Here is a 19,872-nt window from a genome sequence, read left to right as displayed (position 1 = left end):
TAAGAGAAATTCTCCCAGCCAGCCCAGGAGTTCTGTTTTCTGCATTAATAGTAACAAAAACAGCAGGTCAAGGCCTTGGGTGACACTCCTAAAGCTTAGTGTATTGTTTTTTGCAAAACGCACCCAGCCTTATATTTAATCCTAGCCTGAATAATTATGCATAGTACATGTCACCAGGTGATAGTGTCACCCAAACCTGCTGCAAACTCAAACATGTAGCTGCCTGTTGGAGACTTTCCCTTAAATAATCGTAGGATCATATTATGATGATGATGATGATGATGATGATGATGATTATTATTACTTTTTACTCCCAGGCCCTGAGGCTGTTTCATTGAGATGCGTCTCTTCACATTTTCAGCGTCTTCTAAGGTGATATGATAAACACAGAAATTAACGTGTTCATCTCTGGGGTTTTCTGTTTTTGTTTAATTTTTCAAAGCAATCCTTCCAAACAATGTTTTAAAAGGCATTTACTGTTATGTTTCCAGGTTCTGCCAATTTGGGAAGAGGGATTAACCACCATTCAGGAATGGGCAAGATCTTAGGCACTAGTCCAATGTGTGGATGGAGCACTTAAAATCACCTCTTGAAATAAACACTTTTACACCACAAATCGCTATTAAGATGAAACATATGTAAGGATTAAATTAAACTCCAAGGAGCCATGTTTCCACAAGAAATATATTAATCTCTAAAGCTGTGTCACAAACAAAAAGTTGGCTAATTTGCATGCAACCATCACTTCAGAGCTGAGGTACGGTATTTCCCTGCAGGCATGATGCCTTAAAGAGAGGAAATTAACTGGGGAAAAACTCACTGACTTTAGAAGTGGATAGAAGAATATAAGCAACCCTTCCCTTTCCCGTAAGACTATTTTATTTTAATTGGATTTGTTATGTGAAGGCAGCACGTCAATAATTATAATATTTTGGGAGCGAACATTTCTTTCATGATTACCATGTAAAGGAAAATAAGAGCATTTTATTTCTAAGCTGCAAGTTGCAGACAATACTCTGAATAGACTCCCCTGCATTAAAAAAATGAAGGAAAACGGCAATGTTAAAGAATGAATAAACTGAGAAAAACTGATTGAAATAGTTGGGGATAGGCTATTGTTCAAACAGTGGTGTTGACTCATCATAGTGTGATAATAACCAAAAACTCCTTTATAAAGAATAGATACAAAATGTTGTTGATTTGTTTCTTCTTTTTAAATATATATATTAAAAAAACTACCAATAGCTTTAAATACATATGCATTGCAAATGTAGCAGTTAATTCTCTGTATTTGTCAGCCTCTTTGAAGCCATTGAGGTCAACAGTTCCGTTTTGCCTAATATACTAATTTTATTATAATACTAACATGCTGTGGGCTGAATTCAAATGCTGTTACTGCGATCTCAGAGTCAAATGTCTGTTCAGAAGAGAAAGAAATACTGTATGTAATAGCTGAATTGCCAAACTGCTCTTTACTTCCAAGTCCATTATATAATAGGAATGTTAATATTAACTTACATGTATAAAGATAATATTAACATTACTCTCAGTAACAGCAAAGGGCATTTGAATTTCACACAGAACATATTCGTTTTCTCATCAGATTAACCGGAGTCAAAATATTTTACTTGAAGGCTAAATATTCAGTACCATAAACTCAATTATAAAAGGTTTCTAAGAAGGCAATTGTTTTCATTGTGAATTAGTGAGTTTCGATGTAAAACAGACACTGAATCATGAGATCTTGATTAGGCAACATCTGTCCAATGGTGCCAAGAGGGAGGTGCTTGGAACCCTCAAAGTAAACAGTGTAAGGCTAACGTCTTACAAATGACAATAAGAAATAAGATAGACACAGATACCTGTGAGACAAAGATGTACTTGCTCTTGTGTTCCTCATACTTGGAATTTTACCACCAGGCCTACATACAAACACACCATGAGATAGGCTTTCAGCTTTTATCAGATAGGCAGCCTTGGCCATGGAAATTATGCCAGTTTTGGATTAGCTTGATAAACAATCTTCTTTAATTTGCTGGTTGGACTTCTTTCTCAGATCAGAAGTGTCATATTATAAAGTCTGCACCTGACCTGACCCAGTAGCAGGTTCATTGTGGTTATCAAGATCTTCAACTTAACTGACACCTAAACATGCATCCACTTTTGAGGAGTGATTACAGTGTTTCCCCTACCATTATACCCTACCTCCTACACAACTGGATAGAAAAACTAAACTAAAAAACACAATCGCACATGCTCCCCCGCTTCCTGGCCTATGCAAATTTCTAGGGGGAAACAGTGGCTTGATTTTATGCTCTATACACTCACAGCTATCGTTTGCATTTGTGTTATTTCAAAAAGTAGTAAAAAATAAATAAAAATAAATAAAAACAAAACCCAGAATCTTAAATATTCTACAATAGGCCAAAATGTTAGTGATCATATTTAACATTTCTTGGAAAGGTTCTTGTAACTCAATATGCAAATGTTTACTACTAATCAGACAAGACAATGCAAGTTTTACTGGCACTTTACTACTGGAACTATGACCTTTTTTAAAAGGGAGTGTCTATTTTCCTCAGTCAGAGGCAAGAGATCTTAAAAAAAAAAAAAAATCTTAAACAAATCTTACACAACTTGGCAGGTAAGGCTGGGCCATCAGTCCCTGGTACTCAGGGGTGGAGCATATGTTAAGTGACCTAAAGGAAATGCACTACTATTAAATTGGTTTCTCACAGCCACAATCAACAACTAAAAAAACATACAACAGCTACACAAAGAATGGGCATATAAATAAAAGAAATGCAAATTTCTTTTGCTCTGAATTCCACATCACATCTCCATATCAAAGAAATACAAGGAAGTGGTTAAAATTGGTAGAGTTGGAGCTTGAAGTAGTTTTTGTACCCAGAATGGACCCTAAACCATGACACTAGGACAAAAGAACTACAGAGAGCAGTGTGAGGGACAGACTAAACTGATGCAAAAATACTGCCAGACTGTGATGAAAAAGAAAAACAGGTGAGACAGTGCAGAAATGTTGGGCATTGTCTACGGTGTGGACTCTCTTTACTGATATTCAAATGGGCAACAAGAAAGATAAGTGGGGATGCCTTAAAGGAACAATCAAATGAGCAAATGTCCAGTTGTTTGCTTTGGATCTGAATTGAACGTCCAGCTACAAAAGTCATGTGTTATTATAGGCTGCACTACATTGACATACAGGTTTCAGGTAGTCTAAGTAACATGGCTGTTGAAATTCAGCCTTAGAAATTTAAGTTAGTCACTTGAAGGACTACATTTGACACCACTGAAACTCTTGTGAAACCACAGACTCACAGAACACAAAAACACAGTAACACAATCAATTTGATGCAAGTAAACGTCACATATAAGTCATTTCAGTACCTTTGTTTTTCTTGTTTTCTTCATCGGCCTTGTTAGATAAATCCCTAAAAAGCAAAACAAAAATTTAAGTTTAAATTTGCAGTAGTCATGCTGCAATTTCAATTCCATTTGTGGATTCGCATGACTGGTGAGAAAGAGACATGTTCTGGATGCAGTTCTAAACAGTTAATTTCCTAAAACTCAGGGTACTGATTCTGTGTGCAGTTGGGACCAGAAAAAAATTCAAACTCATGGAAATGAACCCAGGGCTATGCAAATCTTTACCTCAACAGTTAACTCAATTTAAGTGTGCAGTTCATTGCCCTGGGGTGACTGGAGGGCAGATTCAAAGCTGTAGGATGACACAAGAAGTCAAACTGGAATCAGACTGGGCCTTTATCTAGTTAACACTAAGTGCACTTCTTGACGATTCTTGGATGACTTCACCATTCATTCCCATTTCTTCATCAGCTTCTCCCACATGACCGTCGAACCTTCTCAGTACGACTCTGGAAGGCTGTCCTGGACATCTCTATACCTTCTATTGTGCTGATTAGTTTGCTTGTTTTTATTTTTTGCTGGGCCTTGAATGAATCAGTTGAGCAAAAACTACTTATTTTGAGGCATGTTGATGAAGCTGCTAATGGCAATGCTGAGAGTGCGGTTGTGAAGAACACACACGTAAGCGATAGAGCTGAAGGGAGACGCACCACTCCAGTTTGTCATCCAGTTTGAACAGCAGTTTCAGAGTGACAATGATCAGGGCAGCAGCCTGGATGTCATAGTTCAGAAGTTTTCCCTTTCTACGCAGGGGGTCATAGGTCAGGAAGCGCACCTCCCCCATGCCAGCATGCTTTATCACCCTAAGGACCCAGGTGTGCAGTTCCTCTAGAAACCAGAAACAAAAAGAGCGAGTGAAGAAAAACACAAAACAATGTAATAGTACATGTGCTGTGAAACATATACAGACACCAAGGGCTGCTCAGGGTGAGAATTCAGCTCCAGCGGTTCAATGGAAGAAGTCAATTAGTACAGCATCCCTTTGCAATAACCATTGAGCTCACTAGTAAAATCTTCTGCTGTACCTGGAGTGCTAGTTGATCGCTGGTCAATCAATTGATTACCTGGTAAATTGGTTTCCATGAGGTATTTGATGCAAAGCAGATTGGGATGTAGCAAACAGTCTTCTGTGATCTGTGGAAAGCAGGGCAGGTCCAGGAACACTGCAATACGGTTCGTGTCTCGCTTTATGACACTATATGAGGGGATGGTCTGTAGGACAGAAGAAAGGAGAATAGGAAAAACTCAAAAAGATGTTTCCTAATTACATTAACGGCCATATACATACAATTTTATCCATCAAGTTAATTGTACTACCCCTTGGTGGTACCCAATGGTACAAAATAAATAAATACAAAAGTGTTTAATTTACTTTTGTTATCTTAAATGAGCACTTTGAGGGCTCGTTTCACAGACCTTAATTACAGATATTCATTGTTATTTTAGGTAGAGTAGTCCAAGACTAGTGCTAATGAGAACCTGTGAAACCAGCCATGAACGTGTTTAACAGGACACTTCCACATGATTTAGATTTTTTCTAATTAGGAAGAAAAGGTTTTAACTTGACACAATGATAATTTTTATGAACATGGACCAAATTGTCAGGAACGTTACTTTTGGCACTCAAAGTACTAGAAAAATAAGTTATACAGCAATGCTACTCTAAATGCAAAATATGAGGCCAGACAATGAGCATAGATTGTCTTGTATTACACACTTCTTTAATTACAAAAAAAAACTTTGGCTACAGAAAAATAAGTGGAGGCAAAAGGACAGACAGAATTCCACCAATATTAATAAGAAAAACAACACACGACAACATGAATGTGCAAAACAAAGAACACAGTAAGTGCAATTAATAATGTAAATTATTGTACATATTTAAAAACGTATATAAGGAAATCATAATCATTTTCAGGAAATTACTGAGTGCAGGTCTTGCATTAATACATAATTCTCCTCTATGTCAACATGTTCACAATAATTCCAATTAAAATGACAGTTTGCAGTTTTTTCTAACTCTAGCTGAAGATTTAGGTTTTCCCTTTTATCGAGGGCGTAAGAGGAGAGATTTGTGGCTGTAACATTAAGACTAACACCTAAAACCACACGACACAGTGGGTCTGATTATCTAAAACCCTGGTTACCAGGGCTGAGACAAAGCAGCCGGTAATTCTAGCAGGTGAAAGGAAAACCCTGCTGTAGCGATGATGGTCTGAGACAAGTAGGAACAAGCACCAGTTTCAGTTGCACAACACCTAATGCGAGCTGATTATAGTTATTTAGTGGGAACCAGAACGGCTCTCCACAGCAATTTGTTCCTTTCAAACCACTGGCTTCATGTGGGTGTAGTGTAGCAAAGAATGAAACTGTCAAAGGGGGAAGGAAGAATAACACAACCCATAAAGGGCTTTTATATGGAAGGCAGCGACTCATCATCCACATAATGGGGCCGTCAGATTTAAGGTGGTCTGCACTACACACATATCTGAGTGATCGCGTCTTATCGTTTTTGTTTCCCAACACTTTTCCCAGCTCACTAATTCAAATTTTCCCACGGTACTCGAGACATCTTTTTTTAAGACATCCTGTGCTGAAGCCCTCTCCCCCCTCCCTCGTTTACAAGTCTCAAGAGCTGCTCAAGGTGACCTCTCGATGAAAGATGAAGCAGACAGGAGTGCAGGTGGCTCAGCGGGGGGCGGGGAGGACGGTTTTCCCTCCAGGGCAGCAATCCAGCTACACCAACAAAGAGCTGGACAAGACACTAACACAAAATAGCTCTTGTTTGTTTTCTGTGCGTGTCACTTCAACAGGAACTCTGTACTGGCTGCTATTTATTTTCCATCTTCAGGAAGAAAAAAAAAAAGAAAAAAACAATGGCTGACAAGCCATCCTCAGTAACAGTATTAGTACAGTAAACTAAGCCATATTTAATGCAGTCCTTTCACTGACTGCCAACTGCCCCTGATGGAATACACCTTTCAAATGGAAACGAAGTGGTATGTTCAACATCCCGCTTAACCCATAAGAATCCAGTGTAACTTTAACAAACAGAGGCACAAAGACCCAGTCTAACAACAGCTTTTCGTACAGTGAGGGAAAAAAGTATTTGATCCCCTGCTGATTTTCTACGTTTGCCCACTGACAAAGAAATTATCAGTCTATAATTTTAATGGTAGGTGTATTTTAACAGTGAGAGACAGAATAACAACAAAACAATCCAGAAAAACACATTTCAAAAAAGTTATACATTGATTTGCGTGTTAATGAGGGAAATAAGTATTTGACCCCTTCGACTTAGTACTTGGTGGCAAAACCCTTGTTGGCAATCAGAGGTCAGACGTTTCTTGTAGTTGGCCACCAGGTTTGCACACATCTCAGGAGGGATTTTGTCCCACTCCTCTTTGCAGATCCTCTCCAAGTCATTAAGGTTTCGAGGTTGACGTTTGGCAACTCAAACCTTCAGCTCCCTCCACAGATTTTCTATGGGATTAAGGTCTGGAGACCAGCTAGGCCACTCCAGGACCTTAATGTGCTTCTTCTTGAGCCACTCCTTTGTTGCCTTGGCTGTGTGTTTTGGGTCATTGTCATGCTGGAATACCCATCCACGACCCATTTTCAATGCCCTGGCTGAGGGAAGGAGGTTCTCACACAAGATTTGATGATACATGGCCCCGTCCATCGTCCCTTTGATGTGGTGCAGTTGTCTTGTCCCCTTAGCAGAAAAACACCCCCACAGCATAATGTTTCCACCTCCATGTTGGACGGTGGGGATGGTGTTCTTGGGGTCATTCCTCCTCCTCCAAACACGGCGAGTTGAGTTGATGCCAAAGAGCTCGATTTGGTCTCATCTGACCACAACACTTTCACCCAGTTCTCCTCTGAATCATTCAGATGTTCATTGGCAAACTTCAGACGGGCCTGTACATGTGCTTTCTTGAGCAGGGGGACCTTGCGGGCGCTGCAGGATTTCAGTCCTTCACGGCGTAGTGTGTTACCAATTGTTTTCTTGGTGACTATGGTCCCAGCTGCCTTGAGATCATTAACAAGATCCTCCCGTGTAGTTCTGGGCTGATTCCTCACCGTTCTCATGATCATTGAAACTCCACGAGGTGAGATCTTGCATGGAGCCCAAGATCGAGGGAGACTGACAGTTATTTTGTGTTTCTTCCATTTGCGAATAATCGCACCAACTGTTGTCACCTTCTCACCAAGCTGCTTGGCGATGGTCTTGTAGCCCATTCCAGCCTTGTGTAGGTCTACAATCTTGTCCCTGACATCCTTGGACAGCTGTTTGGTCTTGGCCATGGTGGAGAGTTTGGAATCTGATTGATTGATTGCTTCTGTGGACAGGTGTCTTTTATACAGGTAACGAGCTGAGATTAGGAGCTCTCCCTTTAAGAGAGTGCTCCTAATCTCAGCTCGTTACCTGTATAAAAGACACCTGGGAGCCAGAAATCTTGCTGATTGATAGGGGATCAAATACTTATTTCCCTCATTAACATGCAAATCAATTTATAACTTTTTTGAAATGCGTTTTTCTGGATTTTTTTGTTGTTATTCTGTCTCTCACTGTTAAAATACACCTACCATTAAAATTATAGACTGATCATTTCTTTGTCAGTGGGCAAACGTACAAAATCAGCAGGGGATCAAATACTTTTTTCCCTCACTGTATAAGGAACTGTGGGGAGGCCTAGAGGGATAAACATTATTATTATTTTATTTTACACTCCTCTTAAACTTAATTATACCAAAACTGTAAAAATGCTACAGGTCCCGCCACAGTGCTGCTAATTAATGATACATTAATTACAGCAGTTTGATTTATTGGTTTAAGAGGAAAGCAAATTCCTGCATCAAGGTGTGGTGACTTCAGATTCATGCCCCATTAACTTTCCTTGGTTGTGGAGGAATATATAATATTTTATACACACACAATTACAAAAAGGTGTCTTTTTCTCACCAGTCAGTTACACCTCAAGTGCTTGCCTTCCACTTGCCAAAACTCCAGTTTCCCACTGGGTATGACACCTGACCCTCCCTTTCTCCGACCTGCTTCCATCTCCAGGAGCATTTTCACGGAGACACACACCCCATGATTTTCAAATGGTGCAAAATAAGAAGATGGTTGCAATATCATTTATAAAACCTAATTTGGGTCACTTAACACATTGCATTCATAGCATATATACACTCACCTAAAGGATTATTAGGAACACCTGTTCAATTTCTCATTAATGCAATTATCTAACCAACCAATCACATGGCAGTTGCTTCAATGCATTTAGGGGTGTGGTCCTGGTCAAGACAATTTCCTGAACTCCAAACTGAATGTCTGAATGGGAAAGAAAGGTGATTTAAGCAATTTTGAGCGTGGCATGGTTGTTGGTGACAGACGGGCTGGTCTGAGTATTTCACAATCTGCTCAGTTACTGGGATTTTCACGCACAACCATTTCTAGGGTTTACAAAGAATGGTGTGAAAAGGGAAAAACATCCAGTATGCGGCAGTCCTGTGGGCGAAAATGCCTTGTTGATGCTAGAGGTCAGAGGAGAATGGGCCGACTGATTCAAGCTGATAGAAGAGCAACTTTGACTGAAATAACCACTCGTTACAACCGAGGTATGCAGCAAAGCATTTGTGAAGCCACGACACGTACAACCTTGAGGCGGATGGGCTACAACAGCAGAAGACCCCACCGGGTACCACTCATCTCCACTACAAATAGGAAAAAGAGGCTACAATTTGCACAAGCTCACCAAAATTGGACAGTTGAAGACTGGAAAAATGTTGCCTGGTCTGATGAGTCTCGATTTCTGTTGAGACATTCAGATGGTAGAGTCAGAATTTGGCGTAAACAGAATGAGAACATGGATCCATCATGCCTTGTTACCACTGTGCAGGCTGGTGGTGGTGGTGTAATGGTGTGGGGGATGTTTTCTTGGCACACTTTAGGCCCCTTAGTGCCAATTGGGCATCGTTTAAATGCCACGGCCTACCTGAGCATTGTTTCTGACCATGTCCATCCCTTTATGACCACCATGTACCCATCCTCTGATGGCTACTTCCAGCAGGATAATGCACCATGTCACAAAGGTCCAATCATTTCAAATTGGTTTCTTGAACATGACAATGAGTTCACTGTACTAAACTGGCCCCCACAGTCACCAGATCTCAACCCAATAGAGCATCTTTGGGATGTGGTGGAACGGGAGCTTCGTGCCCTGGATGTGCATCCCACAAATCTCCATCAACTGCAAGATGCTATCCTATCAATATGGGCCAACATTTCTAAAGAATGCTTTCAGCACCTTGTTGAATCAATGCCACGTAGAATTAAGGCAGTTCTGAAGGCAAAAGGGGGTCAAACACAGTATTAGTATGGTGTTCCTAATAATCCTTTAGGTGAGTGTATATATATATATATATATATATATATATATATATATATATATATATACACAAACACATATGCTACATATTCTTCTGTACTAAACACAAAGTTATTTAATCGGTCTATTGCTTAATCTGAACACTAAGGAATTACCCTTCTCTGTAAGTTTACAGTGGATGTAAAGGCAAGGCAAGGCAGGCGTCTTGGTTTGAGACATTCCTCAATTTATTTGCAAACAGAGTCCCTCTTTTCTCGCTATGCAAGTCCCATTGCAGGACACATCACATGTGCAATAAATTCTGTCTCTAATAGCCTTCAAAAACATCTGAACAACAAACAGGATGTGTTATTAGCAAGCACTGAAGAAGCACATGACCACTGCAGACCAACAACATCAGCAAACTACAGTGAAACATAATAGCCAACCACGCCAAAATGATGATGATAAAAAAAGAGAAACAAAATATTGAGTCATTATAATCCTTTACAATCGCAGACAGACTATTATCATCATTCATGTTAATGCAATGTGCTACAAGCATGTTTCAGAGGAGGGCTGTTTGTTAACAGGGCTGAAACACAGTCTCTTTCAGCTCATCACACGTTAATTTCAGGGTTTCTCTCAAACTTTTAAAACAACTCATCTTGCTTTGGGGTGCAACCATTAAATACATTCTCCCATCGCTCAGGTTTAATTCACAGTTAAAAGGGACTCTGGAAGTGCCCGACAGATATTCACCTGCCAGCAAAATGTTCCAGAACTTATTTGAATACATTCTTAACACAGGGAAAATACTTTTCAAGTCCCCCTAGCAAAAACACTTATTCTAAAAAAGGATGTCTCGCATGCTGCTTTACCATAGGGCTATGATTGTAGTTCTTTATAAAATGAAAAAGAAAACATCAACACTATACATAAATACAAAAAATGTGACACTCTACTATGCTGTTTGAGATCCCTTATAACAGGCCCTAGGGAAATTGTGACCTTTGGTTTAAGTATTTGCGATGTTCAGTAAAAAAAAAACTACAGTAGACACCGCTCACTTCAGTTGTTTAAAATAAACACTTTGGATTTTTTTAACTTATGCAAATAGATTTTGTTTCCACTACAAATATTTAAAGAGCGTGTTTTGCATAGACACAGAAGGATGTCAACAATCCAAACTCGCAGGAGCAGGTTAAGCAATTAGGATGTTCTGGTAGCCTATTTTCTACCTTTTTTCATGCACAGCGTTATAGCTTGTGGGTGATTCCGCATTATTCTGGTTGGTTAAATTGCTCCTGTCCTGCCAACTACTGATGTATGTTTGTAATTTAATAAAATTGCACTTATACAACATTTGGCATACTTCTTGCTTTGCATTACTAGTACTCGTATTGTTTAAATGATTTCCCCTATGCTCCCTCTCCCTTAGTTCTTAACTATGACATCTTGTCTGCAATTATTAGCTTTTACAATCTAGGATGTTGGACTTCCTATACACCTAGACACTCGTGTAAATTGGAACTTGTAAATTGCATTATGCTTTGAACTGTATTAGTGCACTTTAAGGGCATCTGCTAAGAAATAATAATAATAATAATTATTATTATTATTATTATTAATACTGGAGAGAAAAAGTTAGAACACAAATTCCAAGGTCTGCGTAGAGCAGAAAAACAACCTGAAGTATTTTTGTCCAGTGCCACATTTTCTTGATTTCTCCATCAAATAAAATGTAACAGTTTCCAACATGTTATTAAATATTTATCTTTTCAATACTGAAAGTGTGAGTGTTAGAAACAACAGTGTAGATTTACATTTTTAATCACTTACAAATAATTACAATAAAAGAGAAAGCTTTGCTTACTCAGTAGGAAGAAATACGTAATACTTAGTGGCTGAGGGAAAAGGGTTAGAGTAGCAGTGGTTAAGTTATGATTACTGCTTAGATTCATGTTCTAGGATACGGTTAGGATGAAGGTGAAGGCGATAGAAACAGAGTGAAGGCGTGGGTTGAGGCACTGGTTAAGACTGCAGTTAAAATCAGGCTTCTGGTTAAGACTAGGGCTAGTTTTATTCTTGAGGCTGGGGTTGAGCGATTTAGGCCAGGGATTAGATTGGGGGTAACAAAAAACATATAGGACAGAGAACGGTAAGCAGAACTAGACAAGCAGGGCAAAAACATTCAGCAGCACTTAGAGCAAATAGCAGTCCTCGATGACACTGAACAGCCATATTTTTACAATGACTTGACACCTCAAATAATACAATGCAAGCTCTATTTGATCAAGGGGGGTTGGGGACAGTTTCTGTGGAGATTGTACAGCTTGGCAGGGAGAACAGCCCAGTCACTCACATAGGACAATTGAGTGGAAAAACCTAGGTGTGCGCGCCACACAAGGCCTTGGCGTGTCTCCGATTACCTCAATAGAGCCCAAGCGAAGCCCTGGTAATCTTTTCAATGCTATAACAAAGCATAAACACACTGCACACTTGGACAGCCCCTCAGCTTCACTGCCATTCAGTCAGCTCAACCACTTCAGTTTGGTAACCCAAAACCACAGTGCGGTTCACAACAGACAACAAGTTTAGCGAGCCGCACAAAGACATCCTGAAACGGAACAAAGTCGGGGAATCAAGATCACTGTGCCGTTAGTTAATTCCCCCTTCTGAATTTTCAGTCAAACTGTCAACAAATCAGTGAATGCATTCATGTACCAAAAGCAGCTCTTGCACACAAACTCATACCTCTGTACGAAACAGCTGTGCATCTTGACCAAACAGCTTCATTTCTTCCGGGAGGACCTCGTACACGTTGACATAGGGAATGTGCCCCTCGGCCACAAGCCTGCAGAGCACAGCAATGGGAGATGAAAAGAAATTATTATTATTTAAAGGCTCTTTGCTCAACACTGTTCAGTACAAAACAATTATTATGATGAAGATGCACTTCAAGCATGAGCCTCATTCCTGACCTGAGGAGTTCGGCCAAGGTGACTGGCTCCCGCAACCACAGTAACGACAGGTAGCAGAAGGCCAGTGTCATGGGCATGCTCATTAGCGTCTTCTCCCTTCTCTTCCGGATGCTGTAGAGCCCCCCGTCCAATGAGCCCGAACACACAGAGGCCACACTGACGGACACCACTGGAATACAAAACGGCACAGCAGGCACTCATATTTGGGCTAAAACCAGAAAGTCAAAGCTCCCCCTCAACAAAAAACTAACTACAATTAATGAGTACAACCAATAATAATAATAACAATAATAATAATAATAATAATAATAACAACAAAATCTAGAGCTGAAGTTTCCACACAGGTGAGGTTACACAATGTGTTACTGTCTAGAATGTGTCATGTCTTTCAGAAGGATGAATTATCCACCCTGCACAGACTCAAAAATAGACATGTTAATAGATTATACAGTGAGGGAAAAAAGTATTTGATCCCCTGCTGATTTTGTATGTTTGCCCACTGACAAAGAAATGATCAGTCTATAATTTTAATGGTAGGTGTATTTTAACAGTGAGAGACAGAATAACAACAAAAAAATCCAGAAAAACGCATTTCAAAAAAGTTATAAATTGATTTGCATGTTAATGAGGGAAATAAGTATTTGATCCCCTATCAATCAGCAAGATTTCTGGCTCCCAGGTGTCTTTTATGCAGGTAACGAGCTGAGATTAGGAGCTCTCTCTTAAAGGCAGTGCTCCTAATCTCAGCTCATTACCTGTATAAAAGACACCTGTCCACAGAAGAAATCGATCAATCAGATTCCAAACTCTCCACCATGGCCAAGACCAAAGAGCTGTCCAAGGATGTCAGGGACAAGATTGTAGACCTACACAAGGCTGGAATGGGCTACAAGACCATCGCCAAGCAGCTTGGTGAGAAGGTGACAACAGTTGGTGCGATTATTCGCAAATGGAAGAAACACAAAATAACTGTCAGTCTCCCTCGGTCTGGGGCTCCATGCAAGATCTCACCTCGTGGAGTTTCAATGATCATGAGAACGGTGAGGAATCAGCCCAGAACTACACGGGAGGATCTTGTTAATGATCTCAAGGCAGCTGGGACCATAGTCACCAAGAAAACAATTGGTAACACACTACGCCGTGAAGGACTGAAATCCTGCAGCGCCCGCAAGGTCCCCCTGCTCAAGAAAGCACATGTACAGGCCCGTCTGAAGTTTGCCAATGAACATCTGAATGATTCAGAGGAGAACTGGGTGAAAGTGTTGTGGTCAGATGAGACCAAAATCAAGCTCTTTGGCATCAACTCAACTCGCCGTGTTTGGAGGAGGAGGAATGACCCCAAGAACACCATCCCCACCGTCAAACATGGAGGTGGAAACATTATGCTTTGGGGGTGTTTTTCTGTTAAGGGGACAAGACAACTGCACCGCATCAAAGGGACGATAGACGGAGTGGCTCAAGAAGAAACACATTAAGGTCCTGGAGTGGCCTAGCCAGTCTCCAGACCTTAATCCCATAGAAAATCTGTGGAGGGAGCTGAAGGTTCGAGTTGCCAAACGTCAGCCTCGAAACCTTAATGACTTGGAGAGGATCTGCAAAGAGGAGTGGGACAAAATCCCTCCTGAGATGTGTGCAAACCTGGTGGCCAACTACAAGAAACGTCTGACCTCTGTGATTGCCAACAAGGGTTTTGCCACTAAGTACTAAGTCGAAGGGGTCAAATACTTATTTCCCTCATTAACATGCAAATCAATGTATAACTTTTTTTAAATGCGTTTTTCTGGATTGTTTTGTTGTTATTCTGTCTCTCACTGTTAAAATACACCTACCATTAAAATTATAGACTGATCATTTCTTTGTCAGTGGGCAAACGTACAAAATCAGCAGGGGATCAAATACTTTTTTCCCTCACTGTATGTATCAATTACCTAAATGCAAAGTGAGTGAACAGAAGGAAAATCTACGTTAAATCAATATTTGGTGTGACCGCCCTTTGCCTAAATGTGTCAGGCACATTTAAAGACATTTTGTGTCACACCAGGAGTCTAGATCAGTGGTTCTCAATCCAGGTCCTGGAAGAATGTAGGCGTTTTTTGTTCCAACTGAGGTCTCAATTACTTAATTGAACCCTAAACTGAAGTAATTTGATTACATTTGAATCTTTACATTGTGTGACTGATTAAAAGTTGGTTCCTTAATAAGATAATTTCCTTATACAATTTTATACTTTACTTAAAACCCCTACTGTTAACAATAATTAAAAGGCTCTGATTTAGAAAATTATTAGTTCAATTAAGGGTTCAATTAAGTAACAGAGCTCCGTTGAAACAAAAACCAACAGGGTAGGGGGTCCTCCAGTACCAGGATTGAGAACCACTTTTCTAGATTATTGCCCAGTTCTCCGTTTCAGTTCTGTGCCATGGGAATGCCCACCTGAGCCGGGGGACCTGGGTGTGGATAAGTGGTCCTCGGTCTCGCTCTCCGACTGTCCCGACAAGCCGCTCAGGTGCAGGGACTCCGACGCACTGTCCGAGTCCGTGTACTGCGGCACACGGAGGGAGAGAGGAGCACTGAGAGCAGCTGTAGTGGGGAAAATAACTCTGAACTCCTACAGGAAGGTGGCCAGACTTAATGGTTTATGTAGGAAATCACGCTGAGAAGAGGTGGTGTTTGTTGTCAATATGCTGAACTCATCAAAAAGCACAAATACAGGATTCAACCCCCTTCCTTTGCTCCCTTTAACAAGGATGTTATGACATTCTCCCCTTTTCAGAAACACAAAGATAACATCAAAAGTGAACTGATGCAGGTTAACGTTATCCTCTGCAGGTATCAGAGATTCTACAGGGGTTTTGTTCCCTTTTGTTTTAAAACACGCAGTCAACACAAACCATGTTCTTTAACTACTTTTTAGAAAAACAGAGATCAGTTGCTGAGTGTATGCTGGTGCTTTACACTGGATGTGAAATAAGCAGGTCCCAAGAACTCGGGTAACAACACACTGCCACCTAGTGTCTGCCCACTTTAACTTACTGTGGCCCCTCCGATCCCAAAGACTGACTAGACCAGTGCTGCCCAAACCCATTCCTCGAGGGCCCCTATCCGACAGATTTTATAGGTAACCTTTAATCAGCAGTAAAATAGTAAAATTACTATTTGGAGATCTGTTGTGAAGAAAATAAACTACCCTTTTCAGCCCTCAATGACCAGAGTTCCCTTAATTGAACAAGATATTTCCCTAATTGATCAATAACTTCCATGTGGTCCCAGTCAGTCAAAATCAGCAATTTACAGTGACTGACAAAACTTACTGTATAGGGGCTCTCCAGGACCGTGTTTGGGCAACACTAGACTGGACTAATAGAAAATACACCCGAAACATTACTGCGTGGGTTTAAAGCGAGTCCTGTCAGACTGAGGGGAACCTAAGGATTATTAGGGGGAAGGGGAAGAATACTAAAGCAAGCATACTAAATTCACGAGAAATACAAATTTGCATTAGTTGCTTCATCAGTACTATATAAAAAAGGGTTCAAAAATATCTGACAAGGTATTAAGCCTGATGTCCAATTATGCTGATAATTGAACGAATACGGAGTCCTCTTTTCATGCAGAGTGTTATTTCCACTGTAAGACGAGACACAGATCCATCTATTGCATATGTTCTGCGCCCACTCATGTGGTAAAATAGGAATATGTGTATACTATTTATCCCTTTTCATTAGGTAACAGCTGCTTTCAATCAAAACAGTGCAGCTAAGTAACCACTAGAGGGTAGTGGAAGACCACACTGTGCTGGGCTGAGCAATATCCCCATTCCTTGGTATAAAACCTATGGGGAATATTAGTGCTGGGAAAGGCTTTATATCACTTTACTTATTGGAGCCAGGGTGCCATATATACTTAATTTAAAGGTCATGTCATGATTTCAGTTGTTTAATTATGTGAATTATATGGAGTTTAATATATCCCCGCCCCCATCTCACCCCAAGGCATTCTTGGGGCTTTTTGGTTCAGCAACTTGGCATTTCAAAACTTTCCAAGGTAAGTGTTTAATAATACTAAAATAAAATCAAGCGGTTGTCAAGAGAGACCACCTTTCCAAAAGCTTGCATTACATTCCATTTTAAGGACAAAAAAAAACCCCTCCCACACACTCACTATTTTTGATCTGACACCACGATCCAAATGGTTGCTGTAGGCCTGATGACTCTTCTGCAGATATCGACGCCAGAAAGTCCACAGGATCTCGTCCTTGAAAAACAGAAAACCCACAGTGGCCTTTAATCCAAACAACAGTTAGCAACCTCCTTTCTGAAAGTCAATCACGTCAAACAAAGGTTTCTACAGGTGTCAAGAAACATTCCATCACTGTTGTTTGAAATGTAACTCTCTCATTATAGCCGTTACTAGAGCTGTGTACACTGCGTTGTGTGGTTTATAACTTTTCATATTTTACTTGTTTAATTTTAGTTTTCTTTTATAGGCTTTTTCATTTTCTTTGGTGGATTAATTCTCCTCATCGCTGAATTCCTTCAAAACAAGGATAAACAAGCATGAAAAAAAACTCGGAGCATTTTCCTTCCTGATGAAAGTAGACAAGCCCTGTGCCTACAGAAATGGCCCTGGCCTTCATATGTTCATTTTAACTGTTTTGTAAGAGCCACTGATATACTGCTCATTGCAATCAGAGCAATTCAAACAGGGAAGATTACTCCAGCATTTCCATTCTGAACAAGATTGAGTGAGGCAATCAACCAAGCCAGACCCCACCAACCAACCACCAGCATAATACATACTTTGAACTCTGGGCGGACCCCCATAGCAATGAGGGCGTCAGCTTGCAGTTTAAGAATAACCTGAAATCCCTCGCACACCATCCAGTCCCGGCCTCTCTCTGAAACAACACTGTCAAGCAATTACAAGCATTCAAAAAAATTGTTTTCCAAAACTTTGTAAACATTTCAGGCACAGAGGCCTCTTAAAGTTTAGTAATGATTTTCTGTTCCAGCTGTCTGTAGCTCAAATTACTGCCTACTTATACAGAGGTTATGACAGGATAATATAGCAAACATGACATAAATCATCTCATCATGGGAAGAAATATGCATCTTTAAAGCTCCCATGGAGACTCAGTTAAAATGAGAAGCCAGTATCCAAGACTTCTTGTTTATAAAAAACTGACATTATGAATGGTAGTCTGTACACTATATAAAAGTGGGGCATGAAAACTGGGGCATGGCCTACAAATCAAATCAAACAAAACTGTTGCTTAAATAATAACCTTTCTTAAAAATAAACTGCAACCCCCCACCCAATGTCATACAAACAGACTGACCTAGTTCCTTCTTTTTTCGTAAACCTCTGGAAATAGAGGAGATCCTAGTGCTGGGAGTGAAAACATCTTCAGTGTCCACCTCTTTGGTTCTCTGTAAAAAAACAACAATAAAGAAATACATAAGACACATAAGAAAATGTACAAACGATAGGAGGCCATGCGCCCCATCGTGCTTGTTTTGTGTCCTTAAATAAGTAAGTGATCCAAGGATCCTATACAGTCTGTTTTTGAATGTTCCCAAGTTTTCAGCTTCAGCCACATCGCTGGGGAGTTTGTTCAGATTGTGACGCCTCTCTGTGTGAAGAAGTGTCTCCTGTTTTCTGTCTTGAATGCCTTGAAGCCCAATTTCCATTTGTGTCCCCGGGTGCGTGTGTCCCTGCTGATCTGGAAAAGCTCCTCTGGTTTGATGTGGTCGATGCCTTTCATGATTTTGAAGACTTGAATCAAGTCCCCACGTAGTCTCCTCTGTTCCAGGTGAAAAGGTTCAGTTCCTCAGTCTCTCAGTAGGACATTCCCTTCAGACCTGGAATAAGTCTGCTTGCTCTCCTCTGAACTGCCTCTAGAGCAGCGATATCTTTCTTGACGTGTGGAGCCCAGAACTGTCCACAGTATCCAGATGAGCTCTAACTGGTTTATCGTACAGTATAAACATTACTGCCCTCGGTCTCAGTAAATAGATGTCCCATTCAGCTAAAACATTAAACCATTAATGTGGATTTTGACCAGCTGAGATGCCAAGGCATTATTTAATTATTGTGGTTATTCGTTAGAAGTCTGTTGGTGTGTACATGGTGCACATGGTCTTCAAATGTACATGCAAACAGGGAGATTGGCACCATGACGTTACAATAACTTTATTAAGTAAACTACCCTTTATTGGTTAATTCCCCCATAGAGCATGCACTTTAGAGACAGGACGGCGCTGTTTTTGAGGCAGCTGTCCCAGTAGCTCAAGATGCTCACCTCGATGACATTGTGGCAAGACCTGCAGAAGAACTTGCCCTCGTCCGTGAGGCCCCAGTCCACCATGCAGCACTGCTCGCAGGGCTCCCGGTAGTCTTTCTGCAGACACAAACACATGGGCTGCAATGGAGCTATAGTATTTAAACATAGTTATTACAGTTCAAGATCTGCTAAGTGTGATCAGTGCAACGCCGAAGCTACATACATGTGCGCGATTATGGGCATGTGTATACAACATGCGTTTAAACACTTCCGATACTTTCTAAAACACATTTGAGAGCCTCTTATTAATTCAACTTATCCTAAGTAGCCATACTGTCTTAGCAAACATAAGTTATACAATAACTCAAACTCAGTTGGCAATGCCGTTTTAAACAGTGGTTATGTTTCTCCCGAAGTAAATCGTTTTAAAAACAGTACTTACAGTATGTTCATCATCCATTTGTACACAGGAATATGTGCTTTAATAGTTTTAGACTGGCGGCAGGTTTTCCCACTCTCACGTGTTCAGTATAAACAGCGGAACTTCCGGTGTGACACCGAAATAAACCCGACGCGCAACAGCCACTTCCGCCATGTCTGCATCCACACACTAGCACAGGTACGTTCATTCATTAACTGTCTTTATTAATGTGTACTAGTATGTGATTGAGTAATTTTTAATAGTGACATAACTGCATGCATTTTTAAAACATGTAGACAAGTCTTAGGATATGTATTTTGTATTTGCATTAGAAACAGTACATTTATCTCTGCTGTTTAGAAA

The 19,872-nt window shown here is 40.4% G+C and overlaps 1 protein-coding gene across 2 annotated transcripts in view; it reads right to left on the bottom strand.

Moving 5' to 3' along the window:
- The window catches only part of taf1b (TATA box binding protein (Tbp)-associated factor, RNA polymerase I, B), a 31,955-nt gene extending 12,338 nt beyond the window's left edge, over positions 1-19,617 (bottom strand). Inside the window, exons 1-12 of one of the 2 annotated variants that reach the window (XM_066717277.1) lie at positions 19,531-19,617; positions 19,107-19,205; positions 18,144-18,234; positions 17,605-17,702; positions 16,967-17,059; positions 15,239-15,347; positions 12,806-12,974; positions 12,579-12,678; positions 4,512-4,659; positions 4,098-4,275; positions 3,409-3,452; positions 2,633-2,699 (exon numbers count right to left, since the gene is read on the bottom strand). In XM_066717277.1, coding sequence (XP_066573374.1) covers positions 2,659-2,699; positions 3,409-3,452; positions 4,098-4,275; positions 4,512-4,659; positions 12,579-12,678; positions 12,806-12,974; positions 15,239-15,347; positions 16,967-17,059; positions 17,605-17,702; positions 18,144-18,234; positions 19,107-19,205; positions 19,531-19,548 — 1,188 coding nt within the window. In that variant the 5' untranslated portion in view covers positions 19,549-19,617 and the 3' untranslated portion in view covers positions 2,633-2,658. The remainder of the gene's footprint in view (positions 1-2,632; positions 2,700-3,408; positions 3,453-4,097; positions 4,276-4,511; positions 4,660-12,578; positions 12,679-12,805; positions 12,975-15,238; positions 15,348-16,966; positions 17,060-17,604; positions 17,703-18,143; positions 18,235-19,106; positions 19,206-19,530) is intronic. The other variant, XM_066717190.1, reaches the window with a different exon arrangement.
- Between the last annotated feature and the right edge of the window lie 255 nt (positions 19,618-19,872).

Source organism: Amia ocellicauda, chromosome 1 (genome assembly GCF_036373705.1).
Source record: "Amia ocellicauda isolate fAmiCal2 chromosome 1, fAmiCal2.hap1, whole genome shotgun sequence".
In the NCBI taxonomy this organism is placed as follows: domain Eukaryota; kingdom Metazoa; phylum Chordata; class Actinopteri; order Amiiformes; family Amiidae; genus Amia; species Amia ocellicauda.
The sequence above is the reverse complement of the archived record's forward strand: the minus strand, read 5'-3'. Positions and strand labels throughout refer to the sequence as shown.